Raw genomic sequence first — 13471 nt, forward strand, 5'->3', positions numbered from 1 at the left:
TCCTCAGAGGAATTGCGCCAATCCGTTTCACGCCGGGCTCTGAGCCGCCGGGTGACTTTGCCCACCGTCCGTGCATGCGCAGCCCGTCGAGCTTGGAAACGACTCATCGATTCCGTCGCCTTCCTGGAAGAGAGAGTCAGAGGACGAACCACATCCATTTCCAGATTCTGTGTGGATATGATCTGTCTCGAAGCAGAACTCATTGCCTTCGGAATTCCGAAGGTCGACGAACGAAAGTGAAGCGGTGCGCACAGACGCGATCTTCTGAGACAGTATCGGTATAGTATCGTTCGCATGGAGACTGAGAAAACTGCCTTCTGCGGGTTTGAAGTTTACCGACTGCTTGTGGACAGTCTCTCTTTTCTTTTAGACACATCTTTTCTTCAGTTCTTCGCACTTTTGCTTAGTTGGTTGAATCGCTTTTTCCCTCCGGACCCATCCCGCTGGCCACACTCAATGGCCTGGCTAGTTGCGCTGCCGACGCGACTTTTTCTCAAGAGAATGAGAACGAGAAAACCGTCAATTATTGGGCAACAGCTTTTCCAAACATTTTCAGCGTGCCTGCCTTATCCACTCTTTTCTGATCACGGGAGTTGTAAGCCGTTTTTCGCCTCATGCATCGCCGATCAGTGCCTGTTTCCGTTGCCGTGTCTATACCGTCGACGGGTCCACGCGATCCGAAACTGCCCCCAGTTCGGCGACATGCCAGCATCCATTCTGTCGTTTTCCACTTCCCTCCTCGCATTCACGAGACTCTGAAATCCCGATCTAGCGGTTGAGGAAAGTGGGAAAAGGTCTTTCCCCATTCTGGTGGCGGTCAACTGGGCACTGCGCAGATCCAAAACGGCCCTCCTATCGGAAGCCTTGAACTTACGGAAGAGCCCCGCTTCTGTGTATGACGACTGCGGAACGTATTCTATTATGTTTTCCTGCGCGCGCGCTTTTGCGGCCGTTGATCGCTGTGTCTCTGGATACGCGCGACTTTACGCTTTTTCTTCCGCCCTCTTACCGGCGGATTGCCAGGTCCACGTCCATGACCTGAGATGGCGCGGCTCATGCCGATACGCGCATCTGCTGCCATGTGCGCCATGCTTTTGGGCGCAGCGTTTTAACCTCCTTATTGAAGAGCGTTTTCAGTCGGAATCGAAGTGGATTCGAGTTTAGATACTCCACAGCGACATACATCAGGTCGGCACGTCGCACCCCTCGGTGCCATCGATGTGTGCCTGCACCAGTGAGCGCGCCGCTCTTCACTTCAGCTCGATCGCGAGGTCGAGTGTGCGTCACAAGAAACGGCTGTGCAAAACGGGTCCGAGCCCGTCAGGCCTTCATCGCTACCCCGCGGGTGTCCTGAAACGTGCAGAGCTGCATGGTTTCGTCTCCACATCAAACCCGATCCGGGTGATGGAGCGGCGTCGGTCGGCAACGTGTTGTGTCGGTTTCGTTTTCTTTCGCAGCGATGGAGAGCCGACAAACATTCAGCGAGGCTGCCCCGCCGCCGGAGGAGGTAGCTGGGTGGACTGGCCAGCAAAACATGAAGTTGTCCCTTCCTTCTGTATTTCCACCACCAGCGGGTACTCGCCTTTCTTCTTCTCGCCCCGACAATCGTAGACAGGAGCGCTTTTCGTCGACCGCTCCTTCCGTCTCGGGCTCTCCCCCGTTCAACTTGCCCTGGTGTGGTCGTCCACCCGACGTGCTCCCGAGTCGTCACACTTCGTCCCCTTCCGCACCGTCGCCGTGGCGGAACCTTTCGGGTTCTGGCTGTGGGTCGCCGGCGTCTCCGTGCTCACCTTCGGATGTCTCGTCTTGCAACGTACAAACGTGCTGCCTGCCGCTCAATGTGACCTGGATCCAGCGGCTGCCCAATGCGGCGTCTCCGCCTGTTCAACACTTTGGGTCACCGGAACACCCGCCGGAGCCGCCGTGGTGGTACGGGGGCGAACATGGACAAAACGGAGACGGAAGCGACGAGGCTTTGCGATCTCTCCAACTCGGCCTGCAAGCGGAGACCTCGAGTGTTTTATGGGTAGGGACGACGCGGCCCGGGGCTCATCGCGGTTGGCTGTACCCGTGGTTCGATCAAATGGGGGACTCTTTTGTGTTTCAGGGGCTGTGTCGGCGAGTCGTCGGGGGCATGCCGGTACCGCACCCATTCATGGCATCACGATGAGGTGTTCCACAGTGCCTGTTGTACTTTCGGTGTGCGTCACCACAGGCAAATTTTCAGATTATGTGCGTATTCACATTGAAAAAAACGTGTCTCCTACACCCGCACAAGCATCTGTTTCTCTGCCTAGGCTAGAACGGGAATCTTCACCACTCAGAGTACTCAAGGCCCACGAGGAGTAGGTGGTGGCGGGTTTCCGCATCGGTTGTTGGTGACCGTATCGGTCTAGGGTTATCAGGAAAAGTGTTTTTCGTGATTGTTTGCGCTCTGTGTGCAGCGTCACCATCTGGTGCATGCGATGTGCCGGGGACTAGAAACCTCCATGGGAGACAGCTACAGCTCTCCCGCAGCGATGTCGATTCCCCTCCCTGGCCGTGCCGACGGTGTGCGGAGAGATGAAAGACAGGACGCGTCTGCCTTTCTATCTTCGTCTCGAGTTGGCTTTCCCCCACGCGAGACGCGGAGGACGAGGGCCCAGGCAAACTTCCCTCACCACGACCGTTTGCCTTCTTCCTCCCCTCTGCCTCCTGTCTTGCCTACTCCTGGCGCTTGCCGCCGCTCTCCCTCCGGTTCCCCCATGTTCTCCGCACACCCGCATAGCGAGGCGAACGGATCGTGTCAGCCCACGCTTGATGCCGGCTATTCATCTGCGCATGCAGCGCGTCGTCGAAGCAGGGGGACTCATGGTTCTTCCGCGGATACAGTGCCGACATGGCATACTGCCGCTACCCGTCCTCATTCCTTGTCCCCGTCGGACTCTCCGTTTCCTCCGGGGACGCGGTGTCTTCCTGCCGTGCCTAGGCCTCTGCCGCCTGGACCCTACGCAGCAGCCGTCGGCATCACGACACAGAGCTTTCGGCGAGGCAGCGAGGCAGCCGGTTCTCTCCGTCAAGTCAGTGCCTCTATTCCCCTGTCGCCACCTCTGTCGGAGATCCCGCTTCCTGCCTATGCACCCTCTGTGGGTTTCTCCGCTGCTCAGTTGCCGCCAGTGGAGCAGCGACAAGTGTCTTGCGCAGGCCGGCGAGGGCGGGGCGAGGAATCGGTTGCGCGCGTGGGCGACTCCGCCTCTCTTTCTCTCCCGAGGAAAACCGAGGGAGACGGAGAGGTCGATGGTGGCCTTTCCTTCTACACGACGAGGACGCCCACGACTCGCGAAGGCGGGAAATCCTCTCAGCCGACGAGTCAGGACAGCAACGCGTCTCTCGACGCGGCAGGAGACAGAGAGGGTGAGGCAGGGACGGACCACGACGGTGAGCAGAAAGGAGGGAGAGAGGACGACAAAGCGCGAGACGAAAGCGAGGGGCAGCCCAGGCGCGAGTTGCTGTGGCTGGACGGAGACACTGTACGCTGGTTTAACGAAGAGCTCGCCCGGAAGCTGCGGGACTATCGAGCGAAGCAGCTGCATGCAGCTGCGAAAAGGATACAGGAAGCGTGGAGGAATTCGGCGCGGAGACAGCGAGAGAGAGAAGAGGAGCTGGCTCGCCTCTTCGCTCAACTGCGGAGAGTGGAACGGGCGGGAAAAGGCACAGCGGATTCCAGAGGTCAGAGGACACAGGAAGCGGAGAGAGACAGGAAGAGGAGCGGGAGGGGAAGGGGGAGAGGGAAGACGCGGGAAAGAAGAGAGAAAGAGAGCGGCCAGGAAGGAGAAGAACGGTCGCGAAAAACCAAGAGAGAAAAAGGCGAAAAAGGGGAAAAACGACGGCGGATAAAGTCTCCCGCGCGTGCAGCTCAAACTATCCAGGCCGCATTCCGGGGCTTTCGTGTTCGACGAACCATGGCGCGTGTCGCGGAAGAAGGGAGAAGACGAATGCGGGGGCTGACTGGAGGCGAGACGCGCGATCTTCCTCCCTTTTCACTGTCTCAGGTCGAACGCCTCGACGAACTTACGCAGACGCTTCTCCCTCTGGAGCTCAAAGTCCTAGCAGAAGCTTCTTTCGGACGCCCGGCAAGAAGCGGGACTTGCGCTAGCACGAGGCGCGGGGGAGGGGACGACCGGCGAGAGGGAGACCGAGGAGAAGGAGAAGACCTCGCGCGAAGAAGGCCCACGAGACATTCGGCAAGAGAGAGGCGAAGGGAATTGCGAGCACAGGCGATCCTCGCCACGGAAGTCTCCACATTGATTGCACGAGCTCTCGAGCTGAGAAGACATGCCGAGGAAGAGCGTTCCTCAAGTCCACAGTCAGTGGTCCCACCTGGACGTCAGGAACGGGCTAGACAGAAAGCAGCGAGGACGGTACACTCGCGTAGGCAACTCGAGGAAGGAAACGACAGTTCCTCTCTTCCTTCTTCCTCCTCGTCGTCGCCTGTCGCTTCGCCATGCTGGTCCTTGTCTCTGTCCAGCGACAGCGAGCGAGAGGAGGCCCGCGAGAAGCACGAGCGGAGAGACGGGCACGAAGCACCGGGGAAGGATACGACGAAGCGGAAGAAAGATGGAACAACGGAGATTCACAGAAGGAAGGGACAGGACGGGAGAGAGCGAGAGAAGAGCGCGAAGGGGAGAGAGAATCGGGGCCTTGTCGATCTTGTGGTTGCAGCCAGAGCCAAGAGACAAAAGGAGAAGAAGGCATGGGGGGCGCAGGAAGACGAGAAAGCCACCGAAGGCGCCAAGAAGCGATCGAACAGGAGAGGAACGCGAGACACCCTCGAGCCTCACGAGAAGCTGAAACGAAACAGCCATTCCCGCGACGGTGGCAGAGGCTTTGCCGATTGCCGGAGAACAGGCCGTGCAGCGGGCGAAGGGCCAGAAGCGGCGGACAGACTGGCGAAACACAGAAGGCGAGGAGATCGGGCCTGCGAGCGGCGGGGACGCTGGGGACAGTGTGGGGTTCCGGAGTCCCCGCCAGACTGGATGTATCCGCCTCTTTCCGGGGCGGTGATGCCCATCGAGCGGCTCTGTCCACCTGCAAGGTGGACTCCGGCACTCAGTCCCGCGTATGCTGATCCTTCCCAAATGGCCTTTCCTTCGTACGTGCCCCGGTCCCCTTACGTCGGGCCTATGCACATCTGCGCAAACAGGCAGACACACCAAGTCTCTGTGTCTATGACGTCTTCTTCTGTCTCTTCGTCTTCGTCCTTCTCGTCGACCTCTTCCAGTTCGTTCCTGTCGTTCGTTGCTTCCCAGTCAAAATCCGGAGCAAACGAGAGAACGAGAGAGGAGGATATCGAGGAGCTTGACGAGTCGCCGGAAGGCCCAGAGACCCACGGGGCGCCTGCAGAGGCTGCCACAATTCTTGCAGCTGCCGCCGCCGTTCGCCACCTTGGTCCTTTCGCCAGCGCGAATTTCTCCGACTCCGCGCCGTCCAAAGACTCACGACAATCCTCCGCTTCGCGTGTGTCTCTCGCTGCTCAACACACTGCTCCTCGTGGGCTGCCGCAATCTCCTCTTCACGAAGCGCAGGTGGAGGCTGACCGGGGGGCTGGGGAAGTTCCCGGGACAGCAGACGAAGCTGAGAGGACTGCGGGTGCGAGCACGCAGCGAACGAGATTGGAACCTCGAGAGAAAGAGCGAGAAGAGGCAGAAACGAGGGTGAAGCAACTGCGAAAACATCTAGGTCAGGAACTGGCAAGAAGAGAAGAAGACGCTCGACGGCGAAGTCTCGTCCGTCTCTCCGCTTCTCCACTGCGACTCTCGCGTAAAAGCTCCTTCGTCTCTCTTTCGCCTAGTCGGTACGTGTCGCCGGAGGACGACGACGAGAAAAGAACCGCGGAATCCGACGGCCAAACAGGACATTCAGAGAGAATGGGGGGAGAGGAAGGACTCAGGAAAGAATTGGATCGAAAGACTGAAGAGGACGGAACGGCACCGGTGCCGTCGGCGTCTCCTTTCTCGGGTGTGCAAGCAGAGGCGCGCGAAAGAGAAGAGCGGAGAGAGCGAGACAGAATCCTGGCGGAAGAGAAAGTTAAGGTCGTGACGGGCCAGTCTCAGTTGACGTTAGGAGAGCGAGAAGAAGAGAGGCGAAGATCCGTTCTCGAAGACCGTAGACGAAGGATACTCTTGTCGGCATCTGTTTCGCCTCGGAGCGATGCCGGCCTTTTTCAGATTCGAGTCACCAAAGCATCTTCTGTGGATGGTGAATGTGGGAAGCGCCTGGCGCCTGGATCTGCGCATTCTCCCTCTTCTGCTTCTTTCGTTCCTCCATCTTCTCATTCGCTGTCGTCTTTCCCTCAATCGCCTCTACGTTCGCGTCGTCTCTCTGGCTCTTCTCGGACAGCCGCCCTTCACGACGCTCACGCATCGCGGAGGACACAAGACGCAAGCTCGAGAATAGATGGCGAGAAGGGAGATCCGCAGAGAGGAGACGTATCGGCAGCTCCTGGAGCACTGTCTTCTTCGTCGGCAGGGGAAGCTGAGGAGGGAGAAGAACGCACTGTCGCTTCACGGCTTGAGCCAGGTACTCGCCCGCTGCTTGCTGACGTACCAGGTGCTGACTCCGAGGACGCGGAGAAGGCGAACTCTATTTCAAGTCGAGGAAGACAACCGCCGTTGCATGCACCGACTCTAAGGCTACCTCTGCCCCCGCCTTTCCTCGTGCGGCCTCGGCGAAGCAGCTCTGCAGGGACTCCCGAGGGTCTGTCGGCGTCGCCTCGTCGGGCCGCGCGTTTGGGCGTTCAGGAGCAAGACCCCACAGAAACGCGAGGAGACTACAGAGACAGAGACGAGGACGCGGGGAAAGAAATGGACGGAGAGAAGACGGAAAAGGGCCAGAACGAGTCCGACAAGAAGCTCTTCTTCACGCCGTCTCCCAGTCCTGAGCGGTTCACGCCTCCTTCCTCGCCCGCCGTTCCAGTTCGTTCTCCAGTGCATGCAGGGGAGTCGTCCTCACTGTTGCTTGCGCCCTCGGCGTGTTCGGCCTCATCTTCATTCTCCCCTTCTGTCTCCTTGTCGCTGCTCGCGCAGCACGACCAAGTTCCTGGAACTGCGGCAGGGGGCGAGGAAGCAACGGACCAAGGCGAAAACGTGGGGCTCGCAGCCGAGAAAGGAGAGACGGGGACAAAAGAGCGGAACGGTGTCAAGCAGACGGTACCGGCGCTTCGGCACCTGTCGTCTCAAAGCGAAGGCTTTCCCTCGATTCCACCGCTCGCGTGTCTCCCGGTTTCAAAGGAAACCGACACCACGCAGCAGCAAGGTTTTGCGCCCGCTTCTGTGGCAGGAAGGAGCGTGCATGCGTCCTCGTTCGCCATCTATCCTGTGTCTCCTCTCTCGTCGCCCCGACCTCTGTCATCTCACGCAGTTAAGGGCCTTCGAGCAAAGACGAGAGGATCGCCTCCGTGTACGGAGGCCCCAGCAGCAGGAGAAGCAACAGCCGAAATAGAGAAAGCGGCGAATGGAGACGGCGTGCCTGGCCCACCAGAAGAACCTGAGGAAAAGGAAGCCGGAGAGGAGTCGCCTGCCTCGACTTTCGCGCCGTTTCAGAAGAACGAAGAGACTGCGGCGTCGAGTGGGAGACAGAAGAAGGACTTGAAGAAGCGAGGAAGTAAACAAGCCGGAAAGCCGGGAGCCGTAGGTGACTCTGTCTTTCGGCCAGAGGGAGAACCCGATACCACTCGTGCGTTCTCTGCTTCTTCGTTTTCCCCTTCTTTCTTGCCATTCACGTCTGGCGAGCCGCGGCCCTCATCCCCTGGTGCTTCGCCGCCCCGTCTTGCATCCGCGCCAGTGCCTCCGCCTTCCGACCCCGCCCCCGGACCGTCTCCGCTTTCCCCTGTACCTTCGTCTGGCCCAAACGAAGCGGCGGTAGAAAACAAAGGAACGCCGACGAGAGAGAAAAGGGGTATGGCGAGGCCTGCGTCTCCCCGTGTGTCTCCACTCGTGTCTCCTCGTCCTCTATTCTCTCTCCGCGAAGTCCGGGCCAAAACGCGTGCGCCTCTCACACTTTCAGCAGACGAACCTGGGCAGCAAGGAGAGAAGAGGGAAGGAGAATACGAGACGCGAGCAGCGGGTGCACAAATCGAAGGAAAGCAGGCAGGAACAGAGAACGGGAAAAAAGACGGTGAAGAGGTGGACGGGCCCGACAGAGCCGGCGCGTGGAGAAAGAAGCACGAGGAGGATGAACTGGGAAGAAAGAACGAAGACGGGACGACACAGAGAGACTCCGAAGAAAAACGACGGCCTGAGGAAGGCGAAGTTCCGAAGCAGGAAACGACGGAGGCGAGAAAGCAGGCAGTGCCAGGGGCGGGAGGGGGAGCGGAGGAAACTCTTGGAAAGAGCGAGGCAGGGGAGCCAGTGGAGACAGCTGAAGGCAGACGCGGGCGGGGAGAAGAGAGCCCAAAGACGGTCGACCGGGTGCAGGCGCCGATAGAAGCCGCAGAGAGGATTCGGACGGCGACAGAAGATGAAAGGAAGAAGAAGGAAGAAGATGAGAAAGTGAAAAACGCGCAGCAAGAGGGAAGGCGGACGAAGGAGGAAGCGGAACAGAGGGCGGTGGAGGAACTCAGAATCAAGGAAGAGGAGGAAATGCGGAAGAAGGAAGAGGAGGAAAAGCGGAGGAAGAACGAGGAGGACAGGAAGAAGAAGGAAGAAGAGGCAAGACTGAAAAAGGCGCAGGAGGAGGAGAGGAAGAAGACGGAGGAGGCGGAGAGGAGGAAGAAGGAAGAGGAGGGCAGGAAGAAGAAGACAGAGGAGGAAAGGCGGAAGAAGGAAGAGGAGGAAAAGCGGAGGAAGAACGAGGAGGACAGGAAGAAGAAGGAAGAAGAGGCAAGACTGAAAAAGGCGCAGGAGGAGGAGAGGAAGAAGACGGAGGAGGCGGAGAGGAGGAAGAAGGAAGAGGAGGAAAGGCGGAAGAAGGAAGAGAAGGAGATGCGGACGAAGGAAGAGGAGGAAAAGCGGAGGAAGAACGAGGAGGACAGGAAGAAGAAGGAAGAAGAGGCAAGACTGAAAAAGGCGCAGGAGGAGGAGAGGAAGAAGACGGAGGAGGCGGAGAGGAGGAAGAAGGAAGAGGAGGAAAGGCGGAAGAAGGAAGAGAAGGAGATGCGGACGAAGGAAGAGGAGGAAAAGCGGAGGAAGAACGAGGAGGACAGGAAGAAGAAGGAAGAAGAGGCAAGACTGAAAAAGGCGCAGGAGGAGGAGAGGAAGAAGACGGAGGAGGCGGAGAGGAGGAAGAAGGAAGAGGAGGAAAGGCGGAAGAAGGAAGAGAAGGAGATGCGGACGAAGGAAGAGGAGGAAAAGCGGAGGAAGAACGAGGAGGACAGGAAGAAGCAGGAAGAAGAGGCAAGACTGAAAAAGGCGCAGGAGGAGGAGAGGAGGAAGAAGGCAGAGGAAGAAAGGGGGAGGAAGAACGAGGAGGACAGGAAGAAGAAGGAAGAAGAAGCAACACTGAAAAAGGAGCAGGAAGAGGAAAGGAAGAAGACGGAGGAGGAGGAAAGGCGGAAGAAGGAAGAGGAGGGCAGGAAGAAGAAGACAGAGGAGGAAAGGCGGAAGAAGGAGCAGGAAGAGGAAAGGAAGAAGGCTGAGGAGGAAAGGCGGAAGAAGGAAGAAGAGGAAGGAGCGACAAAAACCCAGGAAGAGGCAAGACTGAAAAAGGCGCAGGAGGCGGATAGAACGAAGAAGGAAGGTGAGGAAGGTACGAGGAAGAAAGGAGGGAAACAGAGAGGACATGAGGAAAAACAGAGGGAGGACGAGCAGAGGGAGAAGGGAGGCGGTAGAGGCAGGATGCAACAGCAGCCCGGCGGTGAAACGGGAAACGAAGTGGAGAAGATGGATGATGGAGAGAGGAGAAAGGAGGCAAGAAAAGAAGAGAGCAACCAAAAAAAGAACGAAGAAGAGGATGAGCGGAGAAATGGAGAGCAGAGAGATGAAAGAGATACGGAAGGCGAACTGATCAGAGGAGTGGAAGAGCCCCACGCCAAAGAAGAACGGAGTCGCCGAGGAGCATTCGATCGTCAGGAAGTGCGGGCCAAACTCCGGATTTTACAGAAGGCGCAAGAACAGCAGGACATTCTTCAGCGCCAACAAGAAAGAAGCGCCAGCCTTCTTCATCGTCGCGTGGCTGCTTTGAGAATTCAGAGAGCGTGGCGTAGGCACCGAAAGCGGGTGTTCCGTAAGAAGACGCAGGAGAAGAAGGCGTTGAGTGCGCATGCCTTGAGAGAACAGGAACAAAAGAGAGAAGAAGATGCCAGGAGGGAGAGAGAGAGGCGACACGAGGAGCTTCGCCGGCGGTTGCTGATGGCTGAAGCGCGGCGGAGAGAAGAAGAGGCGGCCGTAGAGAGAAAAGTGAGAGACGACGAGAGGCGCAGGGGGCAAGGCAGCGAGGATGAGACGGACATCGACAAAGACGAACAGAGACGCCGAAAGCTCCAGGATGAGCAAGAGCGAGCTCACTGGGGGGAAGGGGAGAGACGCAGAGGAAGCGCGGAAGATGAAGCCTGTGAACTGAAGACACAAAGTGGACGAAGAGCGGCTCCGCCTTGTTTGGATGGCCGTTCCCCCGTTGGTCGGCCGCGTCAACGCGAGAACGGCAGCGGCGAACAGCATCCTTCTCTTTTCAGTCGTTACACTTTGTACGACGAAGAGGGGGGAGACTTTTTCTCTGCTCGAAGCAAAGCAGAGACGCTCGAAGAAGAAGCACGAAGGGCAGGGGTTCGGATGTTTGAGCCGATCGTGCAGGAGCCTGGAGGCGCAGTGCGGCGGTCCATGACGCTCTACGACCGTTCCAAAGGCAAGAATGAAATTCGAAAAGGCATGCGGGAGGAGAGAGGAGCAGCGGAGTCAAAGAGCGAACCGAGAGAAGAGCATCGATCTTCTCTCAGAGTCGACCAGGATCACGGAAAAAGGTCGCCACCTGACGACGCTGCCGGCGCCCTTACTCACGGTTCTACGATGAGTTTGGCGAGGGAGCGAGGCTCGTTGACGAGCGAAGCAGGAGGGCCAGCGAGCGGGGAGAGAGTGCAGAAGATCACAGAAAAACCGCGAGAAGAAAGGGTTTCCACGGCGAGAGAATCCAGCGACGATCTGCCTCGTATCGTCCTTCATATGCCGAGCCGCCGCCTGAGCTCTTCGTCTTCCGAAGATTTGTCGAGTGATAACGAAGCGACCGAGAATATGAGCGACGACGAAGAAGGCACAGAGGGATGGAGCAGATTTTCACCACGGCCGCGGGCAGCGGAAGAGGACGATGTACGTCGGCGTATAAGACGAATGCTTCGTGAGGCGTTAGACGAGAAGATGCGAAAGAGCGCTGAGATGGGTGTTCTGGACGGAGAGGATATCGCCGTTACCGCGAGTCACGTTAGGAGGCTCTCTAATCTACCTGGCGCCGCATTCCAGAAGCGGAAAGGAGACAATCTCCCTTCGTCTTTTCGACGTTCCGCCACACTCTGTGACCCCGAAAGCGTGTCCGGTAGAGAATGTCCCTTTGAGCCCGCAAGCGCGTCGCGTGTGGGATCCGAGAGCCGTTGTTTAGAGGACAGAGGCAGCCAGGAAAAGCGCGAACGAAACGATGGAGGCGGGATGCATAGGTCTCCGAGTCCCACCTCGGCTCGGTCCCCCAGAAGATCCAGTGCAGCAGACAGTTTGGCTAGACATACCTATTTCTTTCAACAGCGGAGTCAGGCAGTTGAAGGACCGGAAGAAGTAGCAGAACGGAAGGCGATTAGTCAACAGGCGGCTTCCACCTTAAGAGACTCAGCCAATGGGAGACTCGGGTTTTCGCCAGCAACTTCCTCTTCAAGAGAGGAAACAGATCCTACGTCTTGTGCCGCTTCCGTCTCGTCTGCGCGCTGTAACAGAGGCCCTGTCGCACCAGGAGGTCCAGCCTCGTCACATACGACCTTCCACAAAACGGGAATTAAAAACAAAAAGTCCTGGCTTGCGCCCCCTTCGGACAGCCTTTCCGAAGAGGAGCCTGAGGAAACGGCACCACCGTTTGTCTCCCAAGCAAATCGAGAACGAGCTGTGGGATCATCTTCGGCATCATACGCATCAAAGGGTCCGACGTCGTCAAAGGGATCCGAACTTATGAAGCAGGCTGCATTGCAACGTGAGAGTCCAACGACACATGCAGTCGCTCGATCAATCACTCCGGTTCACAGCCAGGAAGAAAAACGTGACGACAGATTCTCTCCTGAGAAGCCCTCTCGCGTAGTCTTGAAGGACAACAAGCTCAGAAGTGACTCAGTATCTAAAGCCGTGCAGATCTCCGAGGCCGCGGAGATGTGCTCGAAACACGTCGCCAAAACTGCCCCTCTTATTCCCGGATACGGAGCGCGTGGCAGGACCGACAGAGTTGAAGAGCCATCGTCCGTCTCGGCAGCAGGAGGGCGAGAACGAAGTGAAGCTGTCAGGGGGCCACCAGTCGGCCAGCGCCTTGCTGAGAGCTTTAGCACTTCGATCCCGGTGGCTGCCGATAGCGACAGCAAGCAGCTGCCGACACTTATTCAACCTGTGCAGCCTACAGCAACGCACACTGTAGGACCGCCTTGCTCCTCTTCCGTCCAACAGAGGGTGCGGCAAAAGACGCTTGATGAAGACGCGCCGTGCGGACACGCCGATGTGAACTCGAAGCCTCCCTCGACAAGGCACTCTCCAGAGCCTCACGTAGTGTATGGCGGCCCGTTGTCTGGAGGGAGAGCGGTGTTTACAGAAGCAAGGAGCGAAGAAAAGGCGGAACTCAGTGAAGAGAAGCGAACAGATTCCCCGGGGGTAGAAACCTCAAGAAAAGAACCGTGTCCCCCGAGCCCAGGCTCGCAAGACCCGATCATGACTCTGGGCGAAGGTGTTCGTGGGGACCACGATGGTGAAGGCAACTGCCTGTGTGAACAGCCGGAATGCCCCTATCAAGCAAGTGTGCTTGCAGCACGCGTTGAAAAACCTCGCAACGTGGCGCCTGTAGAGAAACCGCAACGACGTCGGCCATCAGCGGAGACGCCTTTCGGTCCTAATGCTGTGCCGCAGTTGTCGCCTCGGGGCGATGGGAGACTGGAAGGATCGCCGAGACGGCTGTCAGACCCTCGCGTCCCCGCTTTGTTACTGCCGGATGATTTTTTGCTTGGCGCTACCGGGCATCGCCGCAGCGATTGGGCAGTTGTCAGACGACAGACGTGAAGAGGTGTAGGCAAATATATCTATGGGGGGTCCTCTGGAACGGGCGGGCCTTGAAAACGTGGGAACGAAGAATGGGCGACGGAGACGAAAATGCACCGACGAGAGTGATGAATAAGAACGGGAAAAGTTACAAGGCACATGATCATCTGGTAGGACCCCTGTGGAGAGGCACTAGCGTTTCAGGGAAAGTAAAAGCTCTTGCGGGAGACAGCTGTGCCTCAGTATTTTTCGCGAGCCCACAGGATAAGTTGCATTTGGGTGATACCGCG

General features: G+C 57.9%; 1 protein-coding gene across 1 annotated transcript; it reads left to right on the forward strand.

The window, feature by feature from the left end:
* Positions 1-1459: 1459 nt before the first annotated feature.
* Positions 1460-13202, forward strand: NCLIV_057110 (putative IQ calmodulin-binding motif domain-containing protein; the record flags this gene model as incomplete). Its single annotated transcript, XM_003885267.1, has 3 exons — positions 1460-2026; positions 2445-7124; positions 7269-13202. 3 exons carry the CDS (start codon positions 1460-1462, stop codon positions 13200-13202), a joined length of 11181 nt encoding a protein of 3726 aa, XP_003885316.1.
* Between the last annotated feature and the right edge of the window lie 269 nt (positions 13203-13471).

The sequence above is a fragment of the Neospora caninum genome, chromosome XI (assembly GCF_000208865.1).
Source record: "Neospora caninum Liverpool complete genome, chromosome XI".
In the NCBI taxonomy this organism is placed as follows: Eukaryota; Apicomplexa; class Conoidasida; order Eucoccidiorida; family Sarcocystidae; genus Neospora; species Neospora caninum.